Consider the following 20655-nt stretch of genomic DNA (forward strand, 5'->3'; position numbering starts at 1 on the left):
TTCGTTATATTACTTTGTTACCACAAAAGTAATAATATTACGTAACGCATTACTTATGTAGCGCGTTACTCCCAACACTGATTATATACATACCACTAACTTGATATTTGCCACCAAAAATTTGCTCAGAAACCAGTGGCGATTCTAGACCTGACCTACAGGGGGGGCCCAGTAGGGAACAGCATAACTATTGTTGTTTGGCTATAGTATAAAGTAGAATTTTCAGGGGGGTCTGGGGGTGCAACCCCCTGAAGCTGCAGGATTTTTGCAATTTAAAGGCTTGAAAACAGCCTAAAATTTGTTCTAAAAACATGAAAAATGCTAAAAATAACAATGCCAATCTATACAGCAACTTTTCCCCAAGATTTTTAAAAAGTTATTTTTTAACAGGGGGGGCCTTGGCCCCCCCTGGCCCCCCCTTTAGAATCGCCTATGTCAGAAACCACCTTCAATTGCAAAATTCTGTTACTAATATAGTTGCAGTTCGACTGATTAAAATCAAGTCCATGCAAAAAACATTCAACAAATGGCCTGAAGTAACCACACTGCAGTGATGTCTATTGGTACAAGAATAAAAGAAATAGTTTGAGTCGTTTATTTCTTATCTAGCTACCCATTTAGTGATGAATCTGAGAACGTGTCAGGCACAATAGCTATAAATCACTGCAATTATAAATCACTGCAATTATATAGGGTATATAATAGAACCTGTTAATCACTTGAAAATGACAACACCTGTGTAATCTGAACACTTGATAATAGATGTCTTAGCATGCAAACTGACCTTTGACACTTACACAACTCTCTTTTATCTATTGGTACTGTTTATTGCTGTATTAGTCCAGCACCAATTGCAAGCCACAAAACTGTTCACTTTTTGATAAAAGCACCAAATTTCTTATGGGGTTTGTATCACAGTGGCGTAGCCAGGGAAAAAGTTTACCAAGGCAAAGTTTATACATTGAAATAATTGAGAGGGTCAGCTTCAGACTCAACTCAGTGATTCATGCACACTTTCAAGCATGGGTGATACAGCATTTGCAGGTTGATTTTCTGGTTGGATAGAAGAAATTGTTTCAGAAGACTCTGAGCATTTTCTACATGTCATAAGTAATGTTCCAGCTTACAGTGTACCATGCTTCAAATACAGTATTAGACTAGTGTAATTGCACTCAACACAAAAACTGAATTACTCCAGCGATATTTTGAGTGATCAGGCCATCATGGACTGCAAGTCATAGTCATGCACACTACTTTTTTCAGTATTGATCTGATGTGATGTTTAAGTCAGAGATTATCTCTTTGATGCATCCTCAACTGCATGTACTAAGCACGTCAAGCTAGGGATGTTTCCTTAAGGAAAATTTTTGAAAATATATGCTTTGAAATGGCATGTGGAGGCTATTTTGTATAGTAACTGCTAATGCATGATGTGGATGATCAATTGATTAACATAAATGTAAATGATTTATACCGAGCAGTGTAATGAGATCAGTGGTTATAATCTGTACTGAATGTTCTATTAGAGTATATATTACAATGACTGCTCTATTAAAGTATCTCGATCTTTTTACAAATTCAAATAGCTGAAAAGTGAATGCCGGACTGTGTCACCATGGGTTCTGGCCCTGCTTAGCACTACAGCTATAGATACTATTGTGTGTGGTACAGTAATGCTGTCTAGTAACGTTTGAGTAGAAGATTCGGGGTGCCATAAGTCAAACCTGCTCAGCCTGTTCACTGAGTTGAGCATTTTTTACCGAGGCAGTTGCCTCGGTTGCTTCAATGGTAGCTACGCCACTGGTATCATATGTACTAAAAGGAGAGGCATGTAAAAAGTCCTTTGGAACCCCATTTTTGGACCTTGTCAATAACACTGTCTTACATGGAAAACAATATTAATTTAAAGGTTGGATCTACTATTAGATCAACATGATGGCCCATTAAAGTGTCTCAGCCTGGCAGTAAAAAGACTGAAAATACTATTTTCAAGGGGTACACAGTTCTGTAGTATCATGTACAAGGATCATCCTGATGTGTCAAGTATTATTTAAGAAAAGTTATCAAATGATGAAGTTTTAACTGGTTACAGAATAAATTATTGAAATCCCAATTATCTAAATTGGTAACTCCCATTAAAGCTGCTGCCATAGCAACATCTGCCATTTTGGAGTACAACCCGTTTTGCAACCCTGATAGCGTATGGGAAAGTGTACGTTTAACCTGGTCAACCTTTGCTGTGGCCTGGAATGCAGAAGAAGTTCTACTTCCTAGGTGTTGTTTTACTCTTATAGAAAGCAACGCTACCAGGGTTGCAAAACCGGTCGTACTCCAAAATGGCAGATGTTGCTATGGCAGCAGCTCACCTACAAAGGGTATATACTCTGATTTTATGTTCATCTGTAACCAATTAAAACTTCGATAACTTTTGGTATACACCTCCAATAAAGAAATGATACGCATCAGGATGATCCTTGGATATGATACTACAAAACTGCATGTGAGCATTGGAATGCAAAACCTTAATAAAACCTCTTGAAAATAGCACTTTCAGTCATTTTGTTTATTGCCAGGCTGAGAATGGGCAATCATGTTACAGTTGCAGGCTTTGTACTGGTATAATACTAGATCCAGTGTTTAAATTAATAGGGACCCAAAAATGGTTCTAAAGGACTTTTTACATGCATCCCCTTCTAAAATCATTATCTAAATTAGAGGGTTTTAGGCACTACACTATATACATATCTGCATAGGTTTTGTCAGTAATGTATTGTATGGGCATGGTAAATAATGGAGGGTGTATGAATCATATGAGTGCTGTATGCCTCACAGTTAAAAAGCAAACCCTTACCATTTAGGGGTAAGGGATAAATGACATTACATGATGTCACTCCCATAGTAATATTAATTAGGTAGAAGCATTATAATTACTTTGTTTCATTTATGTTAAATATGTCACATTAAATAGATCATGTATTATCCATCACTTCATCCCAATTAATAGCATCTAGAAAGCTATCACCTTCACACAACTGGTCACTACTAGTTACACTACTGGTAGTAGCAGTAGATTGTTCAGTTAAGTGTTTGTCACAGATGAGGTGTTGAGTGGACAACTCTTCTTCCTCAACTTTAAGGAACTCATCAAAGTTTTCAACAGCTTCAATGCTAGCAACTAGTTCATCTGATCCAATGGTCAACATGATATCATCATCATCCCACTCATCATCAACATCACCATTGACTACCGGGTTGATGTCATTAGGTATGATGTAATCTGTGTGGTAGTCTGTAATTTGAAGAAACTTCTCCAGTGTGTATGCTTATCGATAACTGTTACTAGCAAACTATAGCTAAGAAATATAGTCATGTGTTACCTTGAGAGTGATAGTCAATGCGACGACAGTCAGGGTCATAGCACTTTTGATAGTACACTCCTCGTAATAAATCAGCAATTATCCTGTAAATTGGATACCAAGTCTAGTGTATCAACATAGTTGTAGCTTATAGCTCATTATACATCTACCATGTGACACCAACAGCTATACATGACTATAACTAACATTGAACATGTTTAAGTTGCTATGAATGCTTGTGGTTTATAGTGTAAATGTGTTTAAAAGAGATGTGGAAATGGGGCCAGTGACACTTAGATGTTACTCAATTAGGCAACATAATTGATTATATGCCTGCTCATTAAAATGACAACTATTGTAGGATTGGAGGTGCTTACTTCTACATTTAGTGGTGAGTGACATAAAGGTATGTATACAATATTCATGGGAACTTAGCAATAGCATAAAGATGCACTAACACACTAGCTCACATGATGTTATTGCTTTTGTGTTGCCTTCCAATATTCTCACACCACCGATAGTCTTTGATGTCATAGATCAACAGTTTGCCCTGAGGGAACAGTGTCCATCTTCTAATAGTACCTTGTGCCCCACTCCTTGTGAGCTGTTTAGTGATAAACTGGTCAATTTCAGGATATGGCGAGTGGGAGTAGCCTTCCTCTGTTGTGTCTGATGATCCTGTAGTGTGATGCCATGTAGCATCACATGACAACATGTGAGATCTCATACACACACATGATGTCACACATGCACACACTTGCTGAGGAATCACGAGCAGCAGATGATTTGTGAGAATGAGTGGTGGATTCCCCAAAAGACAGTAGAACAGGTTGATCCTCAAACCTGTGAAGCAATGGATTGACAACTACTGCCACACACAACACACTACAGCGACCCATCACTAGCTATGTTTGTTTATAAATACATATGTTCAAAACACAATTATAGTGTATCCATACAAATCAACATTACCTCACATTACATATTAAGGAATCCATTATCAAAGCAAATGTTGTACTGTGTGTAACCTTCCTCTCATCAATGAGGTGTGACATCTACGTTGATAATATATTTATTAATAAAAATGTGCGTGACTCAAAAGATGAATGTAGGCTAGCAGTGCATGCTATTGTGCCAGAACAGTAACAACATTTAACATTTACAGTGGAAGATGATTATATGAACATCAATTAACTGTACAAATGTAAAATGACTGTTCTATTAGAGTATTTGTCAACAGGGTGTATGTTCTATTAGAGTAATTAGGATGGTGTTCATTATGAAAGCACTTTTTATTTCCATATTAGTTTGAGTATATAGTCTCCACTATATTACTAACAGATGAATGCAACTTACTATATGTATAGTATAATACTATGGAGTAATGATGGAGAAGAGAGTGTCAGACTGGAAACAGCTCACTACAAAATTATGAGTCATTAAAGTTCTCAGGTAGAACATGTGCGACATAAGCAAACAATGTTTTTTCACTAAGAGCTAACTATAATTTACTTTCTAGTGTGGAAGATTGATAGGTTTGTTTTTAATGAGCTGAGTTAACAGCCTCTTCTTCATTATTAACTCTACACCTTAAATTTGCTTCCTTTAGTTGGTAATAGTGGAACATTCTTCCCTAATTTGCTGGACAGTGGCAGACGAAAATTTCTGTTCTTAGTGTACACAGCTATATGGGTGGTGCAGATAGGTAATTCCTCTGTGTCTTAATGACATCACCACACCTTCATCACAAATCAGACAAATTCCTCCCTTGTCATCTTGTACAAACAACCTCAACAAATCCTCCACTAATAACAGACATGATATACAATAAAGATGATGTGCCTTTGTCCTCTAATAACATCAAATATCACACTAGATGTGCGAAAACCCAACATAGCAGTGCAAACCAAAATTTTACAGCACAAGCATTCATTTTTACAAATATACAACCGAAACAAGTTTTCAAAGGCCTGACGGTTGGTTTCAAACTCGTACATACTTTTACACTTAGCCTACGTAGATACTAATTTGGAATTAAATGTAAAGAAAAAATTGAAAGATACGTTAGCCTTATTATATTGAATTGGTCACATTTGAAACTAAACAATATATATATTGAATTATATTATATTGAAGTGGTCATCCCTCATTGAGGGATCATCACACTAGGTTGTGGTGATTAGTTACATGAGAAATCCAAACAATAAAGGTGACTGTTCAATTAGAACATGTCTTAGTAATACTTTGACGAATGGGGTTTCACCTGAAAATTTTTAGCTACCACATACTGTACCGACCGAATGCAACATCACTACACGTGAGTGCGAGTAATTAACAACTTGTCAATTAAGGGGCATGACAGCCATTTTGATCGCAAGTCCTTATCCCTAACATTAAGGGATGACTTACGATGGCAACGGCCCTTAAGTAGCAAGTCTTTTTTTTAATTGCTTGCACTTGCGCATAGCAACGTTGCATTCGAGTGGTAGCTACTGCACAAGTGTAAGCATTGTTCACTGGTTCTTGTAATGTCAAGAGCAATGTTTGGATTTTCGTGATCTCTTGTGGGACAATGAACCTCACTACAATTTAAGGGAACGCTTGGAAATACCCACGATACCTGTCACGATACTTTGATACCCATCCTTACAACATGGCTAATCTGCTCATGTGATTGCTAAAAATAATAGGCGGAAAAACCTTGGCGATTGTAATGCTATTCGCCAAATTTGCCTAAGTTTTTTACCACCAAAGTTTTTTTTTAACTATACGGTATTAGAATAGGACACTTGTAAAAACCTGAAGGGTTATTATAACCTGTTTATGAGGAACATGATGGTGTAAGTTAGAGCTCTCTATAATACTACATTCATAAGTTACAACCATTTAATGCAGATTGTTTCCCTATTAACACTGTACAAATCAATCTTTTTGCTGTTAACACTTGTAGCATTGTAACTTCCAAAGTTCTCAGCTTCTGGGCTGAAACTTCAGTTGACCATTCCTGCCAATTGGTCCACGCTTTTCTGAGAACGTGAAATTTTAGAAACAAATGGTAAAATTCCAGCATTGGCTTTTTGAAAAAGCCAGAACACTTATTGGGTAGCAACAAAAATGCTATTTAGTATCAATTTATGAGTAAAAATGCAAGAAATTGATAGGGTACAATATACTCTAATAGAACAGTCAGCAAATCAGAAAACAATGTAATGGAGCAGTCACTTCATCATTGCTGTGTTGCTGAATTCTGCCTGCTTGTATTAAAAGGAACAGAAACATAATTACGAATGTGGCCTACAAATTTGCAGCAAACATGTGGGGAGGGGGTTATTGTAGATCTGGTAACATTCCATAGTGGCCACATGCAACTCAAGTAGATCCCAAACGTAACTAAGGTGTACTTTACAATAAGACCACTTCTTTATAGTGACCATGTCGAGTAAAGTCCTAAACATAGCTAAGGTGTACTTCATGACCTCATTAATAAGACCACTTAATTATAGTGACCATGTCAAGTAGGTTCCAAACATAGCTAAGGCATGACCTCATTAATAAGACCACCTCATTATAGTGACCATGTGAAGTAGGTCATTCATGACCTCATTAATAAGACCACCCCATTATAATGACCATGTGAAGTAGGTTCCAAACATAGCTAAGGTGTACTTCATGACCTCATTAATAAGACCACTTCATTATAGTGACCATGTCAAGTAGGTCCCAAACATAGTTAAGGTGTATTTCATGACCTCATTAATAAGACCACCCCATTATAGTGACCATGTGAAGTAGGTTCCAAACATAGCTAAGGTGTACTTCATGACCTCATTAATAAGACCACTTCATTATAGTGACCATGTCAAGTAGGTCCCAAACATAGTTAAGGTGTACTTCATGACCTCATTAATAAGACCACTTCATTATAGTGACCATGTCAAGTCGGTCCCAACGGTGTTTTTCATGACATCATCACCTCTACTTTGCTGGTCACTACCGTCACTACAGTGTAGTTCATGAAAAGGTTACTAAATACAAGTGCCCACTGAAGAGTATTGCACACAACATATGAACAACACACAAATTTCAGTTAACCTGGGGGACAGTAGTTTACATATTGTTTTGTTGAGGGCTTTGTTGAGGTTTGGCATGGAAATAGTTGTGAGTAGCATTGTATGGCATCACTGGAGTAGTGCAGCTGACGTAACTTGTGACAAATGTGATGTACAAACTTTCCTAATACAACACAAAAGTATTCAGTAACTATACCACATGCACTTGTATTCACATGGGACTAGTAGTTTTGTCCATTTGGGCTTCCTCAAATAATTTTATAACTGGTTAATAGCAGCAGCTCATATAATATCCACGCGTGGATAGTAGCTGTATTATAACCTTGAATTATTATCATAAGAGCTACCCTCGGATAAAATGTTGCGAAGTACAATGAATAAGCTTAAAGATGATCTTGTTAGAAAGGGATGATCTGATTGTAATGTAGTTGCTAGATCAAATTGGGATTGAAGAGGTTTGATGATTTTATAAAGAACATACTGGTACATGAGGAGGACTACAGTTACTGACTTCTCTATTAGAATATGTCAATTGTTAGTGTTTGTCCCTAAATGCTTTATGACCACTGATATTGTGCAGCCTGAAAATTACAAGCCAAATTTTAACATGGCATATAACAATGTGAGTTGCTATCATCAAAACACTCTAATAGAGCAGTCAATGTGGTGATCATGAACTATTAATATGAGAGAGGTTTGACTATCAGTTACATCTCACTGGAGGCTAGTAGGATTAGCACACCACATACAATACATACCAACATGATGTAGTGATGAAAAACAAGCCCCAGGGGTGACAAATATCAGATGTCTAGAGAACTTCTCCTTAGTGCTGGAGGGAATGGATACACAATTGCCACATGTGATAATCACATGCCTGGAATCCAAGTCCATCACATGATCCACTGAACAAGACCACCCACAACACACCTCCAACTCGTATAACACATACTATGACAACAACAACAATTATAACCAATCAGCACACTGTATGGCTCAACTACTCAGTGTCATTTTAAGTTGCTAAAAAAATTGTGACCAAGGCAGGAGCCCAGTGGTCAGACCATCCATGGAGTGCACATTACTTTATATTGTGATATTTAAAATTTTTAATCAGAGGTCATGTGATACTCAACTGCATTAGCATGCCAAGCTAGGAGAGAATGGGGGCATGCTACCCCCAGGGAATTTTTGAAAATAGGTGCTCTGAAATGGTATCTAGTATTTTTTACATGCAAAGCCTCTTTCTCCATATATCCTGGTAATTTTGTGCTACAGTACCGATTAATTCAATTTCATATCTAGCTAGTAGCTAATTTACTTTCACGATACAAAAATATTCTGAAAGTGAGTTTAGTTCTTTGGGATACGGAATCTTTGATTGTAATTGCTAATGTAATGCCATGCAGATGACTACCTGGAACTTTTGAAAGGTAATACCATAGATGTAATGGTTCAAACACATTGAAACATTGTTCCCCAGCCAAGCTCTATGGATGGGTTACACTACAAATTACATTATCATCTGCACACACGTACTTGTCTTTTAGGATGAGAAAATATGACTGCTTAATCAGAGTATCTTACTATGTAGAGTGCTGCATTGCAGCATTGCAGATAAATTACTTTATGCATTTTAAAAGAAGATTTTACCTTTCTACAAACTTAAATATGACTCACTAGTGCTACCAACACTCCAGTTAAACAAACATGCCTTATAGTTTGTTGATTGCTTATTTCCATAAATCCCAGAAGTCTATCAAATTTAATTCCTTCATGTGAAAAAGCACTAGTATATTAAAAATTATAAATTTAAAAATGAAGTAGGGATCCAAGCGATAAAAAGTAGTGAAACAAGAGATGAACGATGGTAGTTACTACAGCATAGCTCGGTGGGAAATCCCTACTTTGGCATGGTCAGTATAGCAATTATTTTGTGTAACACATGTGACAAATTTAGCACACACACACAATTAAATAGTAGTTGATGTAATTAGTTAAGTTAGTCTCGTGATCACCACGTTGTACTGTTAATTGTTATAATAATTGTTATTGATTATTGCTGTGCTGCTGCTGGGTTCAGTATCATTAATAGATAGAAGACCGCTACTACATTGGCGTAGTCGGCAGGATTGAACCAGTGAGATTGTTGTGCGTGTGGCGAGTGGGAATCTAGGAACCCAATCCAGCGATCATAACCTACTAAACCATCAGCTCAAAAAACCGTGGCTTATGATGGTACCCCAAGAGGTCAGGAACAAGGGTTCTTAGAATCGTAATTCTTTTTTAATACCGTAGGAGGAGCCAACCTCGAATTTAAATGGCGACGCAGCCAGTAGTTCTACCAGAGACGTTCTCAGGGGAAGGGGAGTGGACACAGTGGAGCTGCCAATTCGAGAATATAGCAGCGGTAAATGAGTGGAATGATGCTAAAAAGTTGTTGTGGCTGAAGGCAAGACTTACTGGAAGAGCCCAACTTGCACTCCAGCTACGGAGACACAAGCTGACTATACACTGCTGAAGACTGCCCCAAAAAACCGATTTGAGCCAGCTAGCAGGAAAGGGAGATACCAGGTGGAATTCCAAACACGACGGAAAAAGCCACAGGAAGGATGGGCTGACTTTGCCCAGGACCTTCAACTCTTAGTGGAGAAAGTGTTCCCACAACTACAAGCAGAGGCACGTGAACAAATGGCACTTACACACTACCTGTCACAAATTGACAATGCACAAATTGCTTTTAGTGTTAAGCAGCAGAAACCAGCGAACCTAGATACAGCAGTTACCGCAACATTGGAAATGGAACCTTATTTGCCACAAAAAGGAATGCCACTCGGGGTGGCCAGTACTGAATTAGTTAGTGTCGCAGAACAGCTTCTAGTAGCTGCTACTAGCTACGATACAACTGCTGGGATGATGAGGGAGCTGCTAGATAAGATGACAAAGCTGGAGATTGAGTTAAAGGAAGTCAAAGAGCCTAAAGGTAAACAGAGACCATATCCCCCAGACAGAGCCAGCGGGCCCAAGTAGTTTGCTGGCGATGTAATAGACCCTGGCATATTGTCAGGGATTGCTATGCACAGCTACCGCAGGGAAACAGGATACCTCGCAAGAAGTGAGCCATTCGTGCGAGGTTGATTACAAGGCTCAAACTGAATCTAACCGTATAACCTTATATGGAGAGAGCCATTTGTATAAGGGTAAAGATGAGGCTCACCCTGACCTTGTTATTGTCACATCTTCTCCTGAATCTACAACAGGCCACATGGTCCGTGCAAAGGTGAATGGACAACAAGTGAACTTCCTTCTTGACACTGGCTCTGCAGTGACCCTCCTTAGGCTGGATGTGTGGAAACAATGTTGTAACATGCCCGATCGACTTGAAAGGTGGAATGGGACACGTCTAGTGGGAGTGGACAGTACTCCACTAACAATCATTGGTATCCGTAAGATTAATTTCTGTTTTGCTGATACTAACTTTCCTCACTCTGTGCTAGCAATGGAGGCACATACCTTCTAGAAGGAACAGAAGGAAAGGATTCATTAGCACTAATTGCCAGAGCAGTAGTCAGTCCATCTGACAGCAAAGTTATAGTCCGAGTGCTTAACCCTCAGAGACAACCTGTTACACTTCACCGCAATGCAACAATTGCACGAGTACATTCACTGGACACTGCTTGTGTAGCAGCTACTGATACCCTGGGCTCTCCCAAGGCAACTACTCCTGTAATGTCTGAGAAACGTAATTTTTTTGTAGGAAATGGCTCAACAGTCCCAAGACAACTTATCGGAAGATGAAACAGAGGCTTTCTTTCAGCTGTTACTGAGTTTCGCAGATATTTTTGCTAGTTGAAATGATTCTCTGGGATGTACAGCCATATTGAAACATACAATCAATACAGGGACAGCCCCTCCTATTAGGCAACCAGTCCGGCGCATCCCACCCACCAAAAAACAAGAAGTGAGTGAGTTGCTGGATGACATGCTAAAGAAGGATGTTATCCAGCCATCGGCTGCACCAATTGTTCTAGTACAGAAAAAGGATGGCAGCACTCGTTTTTGCGTAGACTACCGAAAACTAAACTCTGTCACCAGAAAGGATGCTTATCCCTTACCACAAATTACCGACACTCTGGACACGTTACATGGATCAAAGTGGTTTAGCACCTTAGACCTAGCCAGTGGCTACTGGCAGGTAGAGTTGGACCAAGCTGATCGGCATAGAACAGCCTTCTGTACACCGCATGGGTTGTTTGAGTTCAAGGTGATGCCCTTTGGTCTTTGTAACACGCCCACTACCTTTCAACATTTGATGGACTTGATGTTGAGTGGCTTGCAGTGGTCCTCCTGCCTGGTTTACCTTGATGATATAATTGTACTCGGAAAAGATTTCAGTGATCATCTACGTGACATCGACCTTGTTTTCCATCGATTAAGAAATGCAGGACTCAAGTTACAACCGCCGAAGTGCAATTTTTTCCACGAAAAAGTGTCATACCTAGGGCACATTGTTTCATGTGACGGTATTTCAGTGGACCCTGCAAAAGTTGATAAGGTGCAGAACTGGCCAACCCTTCAGAACACCAAGGAGATACAACAGTTTCTTGGACTGGCTAATTATTACCAAAGATTTATCCGCAACTTTGCTAATCTAGCCAAGCCACTTCACAAGCTTACGGAACGTAATATTGCCTTTTCCTGGAGCAAAGAGTGTCAAGATGCCTTTGTCTCCCTCCACCTGAAACTTACATCCTCCACCTGAAACTTACATCCACACCAATTTTGGCTTACCCTTTCTCTTGGACACTGATGCTAGTAACAGTGGAATTGGTGCTGTATTGTCCCAAGTTGGGGATGATGGCTGTGAGCATGTCATTGCCAATGCCAGCAGATTACTTACTAAACCAGAGCACCGATACTGTGTTACACGCCGTGAGTTGCTAGCTGTTGTCGCCTTCACAAAGCACTCTAGACCATATTTGTTGGGCAAATGTTTTACACTACGCACAGACCATGGCTCATTGCAGTGGTTGTACAATTTCAAGGCCAAATGGCAAGATGGTTGGAAGCCATACAGGAATTTGATTTTGAGATAGTGCACTGTAAAGAAGACATACAGGAATTTGATTTTGAGATAGTGCACTGTAAAGAAGACTACATAGTACAGCTGATGCCCTCTCCCGTGCCCCTTGTGAACAATGTGGGCAAGAGACAGTGTACAATCAAGCTACTCTTACTCCATTGGTGACAACCACTGCATTAGCTGCACAACTAGACCATAGAATTGCACAGCTTCAATCTGAAGATCCTGTACTGGGACCAATTATTGAGGGTAAACAACAGAACACTTACCCATCCATCCCACATCATGCATTGGAAAGTTGACATTTATTATAACTACGGGAGCAGTTACTGTTAAAAGAAGATGTTCTCTTTTGCAGATTGCCTTCTCCCAATGGCCAGGGCCTCTGTGACAAGCTGGTTGTTCCCAAATCACTACGTACCGAAGTTCTTAAGGAACTGCATGAATGAGCAGTAGGGGGATGCTTAGGCTCAGACAAAGCTCTGTGAAAACTCAAGGAACGTTTTTACTGGCCGGGACATTACACTGAGGTACAGAAATGGTGCAGCACTTGTGCAGTTTGTGCTAGACGGAAAAACCCTACTCCAAAGCCTACAGCTAAATTGTGCCCAGTGCCAGTGAGTGCCCCATTGGAACTTGTTGCAATGGACATCTTAGGACCATTGCCTGAATCCGCCACTGGGAATTCTTACATCCTTGTAATTGGGGACTACTTTACCAAATGGATGAAAGTGTACCCCATTCCTAACCAAGAGGCCACTACTGTAGCCAACAAACTTGTTAATGAGTTTATTTGCTGGTTTTCAGTACCTAGACAACTACACTCCGATCAGGGTGCCCAATTTGAATCACTGGTGGTTGCTGAAATCTGCAAACTACTACATATTGATAAAACCCGAACCACACCCTACCATCCTCAATCAGATGGTCTAATTGAGAGGTTCAACCGCACTCTTATACAGATGCTTGCAACTTGTACTGATACCCATCCGTTTGATTGGGAGGACTACATCAAGAAGGTATGTATGGCTTGCAATGTCAGCAAGCATTCTAGTACACATCACTCCCCTTTCTTCTTAATGTTTCGAAGACAGGCACAATTGCCAATTGATGTTATGTATGGAACTCCTGAGCAAGGTACACATTCCATACCTCAGTATGTATCTAAGTTGAGCAAGGCCTTGGGGGAAGCTTTTGCAGAGGCCCATAAAAACATCACTATTCATCAGGAGCGACAAGAGGAAGTTTACAACAAACGAATCCATGGCCATCCTTTCAGCTCTGGGAATTTGGTTTGGTTGTTTAACCCTGTTGTACCGCGAGGAACCTTCAAGAAGTTTCACAAGCTCTGGACTGGCCCATACCGAGTGGTTGACAAGGTATCAGACAACAATTATCGTATCAAGAACACACAAAGACCTTTCAAAGTCAAGGTGGTGCATTTTGATCGACTTAAACTATGTCATGCAGACACCCATTTTTTGCAGTCCCCTTCACAGTTTTCATCTGGAGGCACTCAACCATCTCCTCCCATATCTCATCGACCTGTTGGTGCAAACATTGAATTGGTAGATGATTCAGAGACTCCACCAGCCCCAAGTCATCGATATCCTCAGCGTACTCAACGTGCTCCACCCTCCCGTTATGCTGATTTTGTACAACACTAGGCTACTGAATACAGGGTGTATTCCTAGGAAGAGGAGGCTACGTAACACATGTGACAAATTAGCACACACACAATTAAATAGTTGACGTAATTAGTTAAGTTAGTCTCGTGATCACCACGTTGTACTGTTAATTGTTGTAGTAATTGTTATTGATTATTGCTGTGCTGCTGCTGGGTTCAGTATCGTTAATAGATAGAAGACCACTACTACATTTTGCGTTCAATGCCAAAGTAGGGATTTCCCACCGAGCTATGCTGTAATAACTATCATCGTTCATCTCTTGTTTCACTACTTTTTATCGCTTGGATCCCTACTTCATTTTTAAATTTATAATTTTTAATATACTAGTTTGTTTAATTTTTTGTTAAGGCATACAGCCAGCTATAAACATGTGACTGTTCTATTAGGGTGACTGCTGTGTTAGAGTATCTCGAGTCAGCCTGCAAAGATGTGCGCTTGCCCAAAAAGGGACGTGGTCATCGTGGTTTCGATCAATTATTAGACTATTTCAATCAACTTGAAGGTGTGTGGTTACTGAAATACAGCTAGCGTAAAGGGTGTGTGTCATCGTGGTTTCAATCGATAGATCGATAATGCATATAATAAAGAATGGGCGTGATCTTGTGACCTATCGTGAAAGTTATCTAGTACTGGTACCTCCGTACAGTAGCGCGTAGCCAAAGCCGCGCCTTAAATAATCTTGTGGCATCTATTATGCTGCTTAGAGAAAGTGTTGATATGGAAAATTAATGCCTCGATATGGCTTCGTCGGATGAAGAATAAGACAAGCAGCCTGATTGAAGATAAAAGAAAAGGTGCAGAGGGCACGTACTCGTCGGAACCCCAAAAGGCACATCCCACTGGTGAGTTTGTTATTGTGGTGTAAAATGGTGGCCGTGCACTGCTTCGTTAGGCCTCTAGGCTTGCGACTGTGGTCAGTCAGTCAGGCAGTCAGTCTAAAATTCAACTTTTGGCAATTTAAAAAAAATCTATATCCGGCCACCTGTAAGTGTTTTGTTGTGTTTAATGCTGTGTTATGTATTATATGGACAAGTACTATTCCGTAAAGGTGATTTTCGTCTCATAAGATATCTCTAGGATGCTTTTTAAAGGCAGAATTTTGGGAGGCACGTGAAAATTTCACCAGGATCCATACTTAAATGGTACAACCGTACCGTTTGATACTGCACCTCACCAGTTACTACAGCATCCCTTCACTACCACCATTGCTAGTATATGGGAGATAATGACCTTGTTTCTCCACACATTGTCCATTAATACATGCTACTACTACAGTACACTCAGTACCTTCACAAACACATTAACCAGTTCAGCTCCATGTGTAGGGTCTAGTGAAGGATTAGCTGACATCTTGTACTCCACATCAAAGTATAGTTTACAAGCCACACCTAGTGACAATATGGCTAGAACAGCAATATCAGTAACTAGTGTACCTTTGGGGATCACCTCATAATAGTGACGTGGTGGTCTCATCTTCCTGTATGCATCATATTAAGTCATATTACATTAGATGAGATCACAACACACCAGGTAGCAGTACAGCGAACCCAGTGTAATGGGGGCAGTGTTGGGCTGCTACTTTTAAAAAGTAATATATTACTTATTACTCATTACTGCCATGCATTACAGTTAGATATTATTTCAGTTTAAAAGTAACTAGTAATATGTTATATTACATATTACACAATGTAAAAAAGTACTTCGTTAGATAATAATATTACAGTAACGTGCTAATTAAGTGATGCTAGTACTTTGTTAGGTAATAATATTGCAGCAATGAGTAGTAATGCACTACTTTAGTAACGCACTACTTTAGTAACGCACTACTTTAGTAGCACACTACTTTAGTAATGCACTACTTTAGTAACGCACTACTTTAGTAACCCACTACTTTAGTAACACACTACTTTAGTAACACACTACTTTAGTAACCCACTACTTTAGTAACACACTACTTTAGTAACACACTACTTTAGTAACACACTACTTTAGTAACACACTACTTTAGTAACACACTACTTTAGTAACACACTACTTTAGTAATGCACTACTTTAGTAACGCACTACTTTAGTAACACACTACTGTAGTAACGCACTACTTTAGTAACGCACTACTTTAGTAACACACTGCTTTAGTAACACACTACTTTAGTAATGCACTACTTTAGTAACGCACTACTTTAGTAACGCACTACTTTAGTAACGCACTACTTTAGTAACGCACTACTTTGGTAACGCACTACTTTAGTAATGTACTACTTTAGTAACGCACTACTTTAGTAATGCACTACTTTAGTAACGCACTATATACTTTAGTAACACACTACTTTAGTAACTACTTTAGTAACACACTACTTTAGTAACGCACTACTTTAGTAACGCACTACTTTAGTAACGCACTACTTTAGTAACGCACTACTTTAGTAATGCACTACTTTAGTAACGCACTACTTTAGTAACGCACTACTTTGGTAACGCACTACTTTGGTAACGCACTACTTTAGTAACGCACTACTTTAGTAACGCACTACTTTGGTAACACAGTACTTTAGTAATGCACTACTTTAGTAACGCACTACTTTAGTAATGCACTACTTTAGTAATGCACTACTTTAGTAACGCACAACTTTAGTAACGCACTACTTTAGTAACGCACTACTTTAGTAACGCACTACTTTAGTAACGCACTACTTTAGTAACGCACTACTTTAGTAACGCACTACTTTAGTAACGCACTACTTTAGTAACGCACTACTTTAGTAACGTACTACTTTAGTAACGCACTACTTTAGTAACGCACTACTTTAGTAACACACTACTTTAGTAACACACTACTTTAGTAATGCACTACTTTAGTAACGCACTACTTTAGTAACGCACTACTTTAGTAACGCACTACTTTAGTAACCCACTACTTTAGTAACGCACTACTTTAGTAACCCACTACTTTAGTACTGCACTACTTTAGTAACGCACTACTTTAGTAACGCACTACTTTAGTAACACACTACTTTAGTAACGCACTACTTTAGTAACACACTACTTTAGTAACGCACTACTTTAGTAACCCACTACTTTAGTAACACACTACTTTAGTAATGCACTACTTTGGTAACGCACTACTTTAGTAACGCACTACTTTAGTAACGCACTACTTTAGTAACGCACTACTTTAGTAATGCACTACTTTAGTAACGCACTACTTTAGTAACGCACTACTTTAGTAACGCACTACTTTAGTAACGCACTACTTTAGTAACGCACTACTTTAGTAACGCACTACTTTAGTAACGCACTACTTTAGTAACGCACTACTTTAGTAACGCACTACTTTAGTAACGCACTACTTTAGTAACGCACTACTTTAGTAATGCACTACTTTAGTAATGCACTACTTTAGTAACGCACTACTTTAGTAACACACTACTTTAGTAACACACTACTTTAGTAACACACTACTTTAGTAATGCACTACTTTAGTAACGCACTACTTTAGTAACGCACTACTTTAGTAACGCACTACTTTAGTAACCCACTACTTTAGTAACGCACTACTTTAGTAACCCACTACTTTAGTACTGCACTACTTTAGTAACGCACTACTTTAGTAACGCACTACTTTAGTAACACACTACTTTAGTAACGCACTACTTTAGTAACACACTACTTTAGTAACGCACTACTTTAGTAACCCACTACTTTAGTAACACACTACTTTAGTAATGCACTACTTTGGTAACGCACTACTTTAGTAACGCACTACTTTAGTAACGCACTACTTTAGTAACGCACTACTTTAGTAACGCACTACTTTAGTAATGCACTACTTTAGTAATGCACTACTTTAGTAACGCACTACTTTAGTAACACACTACTTTAGTAATGCACTACTTTAGTAATGCACTACTTTAGTAACGCACTACTTTAGTAATGCACTACTTTAGTAACGCACTACTTTAGTAATGCACTACTTTAGTAGACTGATTATTTAAGCCAGATGAGCAAACCTCCAGCAGAGCAGACAAGCCTCTAGGACAATAGCAGCACCTGGGTTATACCTACTGTGCATACGGAATGTAATCAGGGGCGGCGGGGAAGGGGGCTTAGAAGAGATTATGGAGGGGCTTAGCCCCCCCCCCTAAAATTATCTATAGCTGTCATTGAGAGCCTCAATAGCATCAATAATTTGAAATACTCTAATAGAGCAGTCAAGATCAAGATACTCTAATAGAGCAGTCACAGTATTCAGAGAGGCAATGTAGCAAGCTACATGTGTAGTTATAAATAAGGAGATATGTTGGTGGAGGGCAGCTATTGTCAGCAGGTAGTTACCTCTTTTCTTTTTTTTGGTCTTCGACTTACAGCTAGGCCATGGCATCACCAGGCTAGACTGAAGTTGCAATTCCAGAGTGGAACCCACTTTTAGAAAATCTGGATTTGTCCCCCCTGCATGTCATCCCCTGGCTACAGCCCCAGCCCCCCCTAAATAAAGGTGTCTCCTCTGCCCCTGATTGCAATGCCCTGTTGCTTCCCCAGGTCACCAATTGTAAGTCCCCATTTAAACAGCTGGGTAGACAGGGGGACACACACACACACACACACACACTACATACACAGACACACACTACATACACACACAGACACACACACTCTACACACAATGTACAAGCCGAGGCACAAGCACACTTACAAGTAACGTGTAACAAACGTGAGGTAGGTGGCCACGAGATATCTTCTCTTCCCTCCTCCTCCCAGTTCTTCTGACTCATAAGCAAACACTGCAATACTCTGCACAACTCTAGCCCCACCCTCTGACATTATGCACTAACCTGTGCGCACTGTCTGACGTAATCAAATGCCATTTGCTGTCGTGGAAACGTTCTCCAGACATCTTTAGGTTTTAGAATACTATAATGTTACAAGTACGTTCAACGAGTTGAGAGAGATAATTAATATTTCACGACCTTGACGCCGAAATCTTTGACGAAGTCTTGTCGTCATTATAAACTTTCACCTTCCTCTCTAATGATTTACAGGAATAGAATTGACTGGGACGCATCAGTATGCTACAACCTTCAGACCTTCAGGGAACGGGAATCTGGCACACTGTATTGGGAACAAATATTTGAGATGTCGCGAGATCTCGTGATTCGCGGGAACGTGATCGACAAGATCGAGGACGACTTTTACCGTCCCCGCAAATCCCCGCACCCTTTGGATCTAGTCTGAGAAATGAATAAGCGTACCAGTTACGGGTAAGTTCAAGGATAGGTTTAAGTTGTAAGTTACACTTTGGTGCAGGCTTTGATGCAATAACGTCATAATTTTTATTTATTTTTTAATTTTTATCACACAATGTAAAATAATGGGAAAGAAACACAGCTACAATGCAAACTACTCTACAACTAAACTACAAAACGTTACAATTACTTGTACAATATAGTTATGAAAAGGGGTCAAGAATCTAGTCTTACCAAGTTACTAAAAAAGTAACAATAACTGGAGCCCTGGCAAGACAAAAAATAAAATTGTAGCTACTAGCTAAATAGTTTAGATATGTCAACAGATCGACTACATCCCATGATGCCGAAGCCCGAGCATTAAATATACTGTGCAAACAGGAGATGACAACACGAGCTGTCTGCTGAAGTATACAATGTATTGTACTGTTTGGTAGATGACATAGCTACATTGCTAAGTGTTGGAAGGGTCAATGGCATGAAATGGCCAACTTCAACTGTCACAAGATCAACCAAAAATCCAGCATGTTGAAGATCTGGCAGTAATGAATCATAGCGGTCTTCTTTATGGTTCCTTGCAGCTAAAAAGTGATGCTGAGTATTAGGCCAACATTTGTTAATGCCTTGTTTCCTGTCACCCGCCCACATCCAGTTTTGTCACCCGCATTGGTAATTATTATTATTAATATAATTGGTATTTAGAAATAATTTAGAAATATGGAAATTATTTGTAATTTGTATGCCTCCAGCATTTGTGTATGAATCTCAGCACACAAATATGGTTGTTTATTGGAGTTTCACAGGCAAAGCCAATCATTTTACAGGTTGTTGACCCTACAGACGGTTTATTTCTCTTCACTGAGGCAGCCAGCTGGCTATCTGATGCTTGTTTTTCAGTTTTTTGATGATTTTCAAAATAATAAAATTTTAGTTATTGATAATAATAACCACCCGCCTGCACTAGATGAATGATCTTTTGGGGACAGGAAACAAGAATTTAATAAATGTTGGCCTTAGCAGAAGCACATAAAATTCTATGTATTTGATGTGCTCCTGGCATTAGTAACCACAGAGAGTTCTAATAGCACGATGGAATCTGTGGAAACTAGCATGAGATCAGGTCTGCTTAGGATATGAGGTGGAATAGTACTTGGGGGACTAACTCTTGTCTGGTAGCCAGGAAGATCAGCATAAATGCAATACAAGTCTAATACATTT

At 39.3% G+C, this 20655-nt stretch overlaps 1 protein-coding gene across 4 annotated transcripts; it reads right to left on the reverse strand.

The window, feature by feature from the left end:
• Positions 1-2921: 2921 nt before the first annotated feature.
• On the reverse strand, positions 2922-19344 carry LOC136269164 (DNA-directed primase/polymerase protein-like). Of its 4 annotated transcripts, XM_066064649.1 has the most exons (16): positions 19271-19343; positions 19162-19219; positions 19027-19105; positions 18888-18985; positions 15631-15674; positions 15485-15585; positions 8304-8377; positions 8185-8258; positions 7449-7589; positions 5096-5161; positions 4946-5040; positions 4329-4411; positions 4114-4199; positions 3827-4034; positions 3378-3460; positions 2922-3289 (listed from the first exon to the last, which is right to left on the reverse strand). In XM_066064649.1, exons 3-16 carry the CDS (start codon positions 19057-19059, stop codon positions 2970-2972), a joined length of 1506 nt encoding a protein of 501 aa, XP_065920721.1. In that variant the 5' UTR covers positions 19060-19105; positions 19162-19219; positions 19271-19343; the 3' UTR covers positions 2922-2969. The 4 variants fall into 4 exon arrangements, with proteins under 4 accessions (XP_065920721.1, XP_065920720.1, XP_065920719.1 ...); XM_066064648.1 differs by having other exon boundaries at positions 2922-3277; positions 19162-19344; XM_066064647.1 differs by having other exon boundaries at positions 19162-19344.
• Between the last annotated feature and the right edge of the window lie 1311 nt (positions 19345-20655).

The sequence above is a fragment of the Dysidea avara genome, chromosome 10 (assembly GCF_963678975.1).
Source record: "Dysidea avara chromosome 10, odDysAvar1.4, whole genome shotgun sequence".
Lineage (NCBI taxonomy): Eukaryota > Metazoa > Porifera > Demospongiae > Dictyoceratida > Dysideidae > Dysidea > Dysidea avara.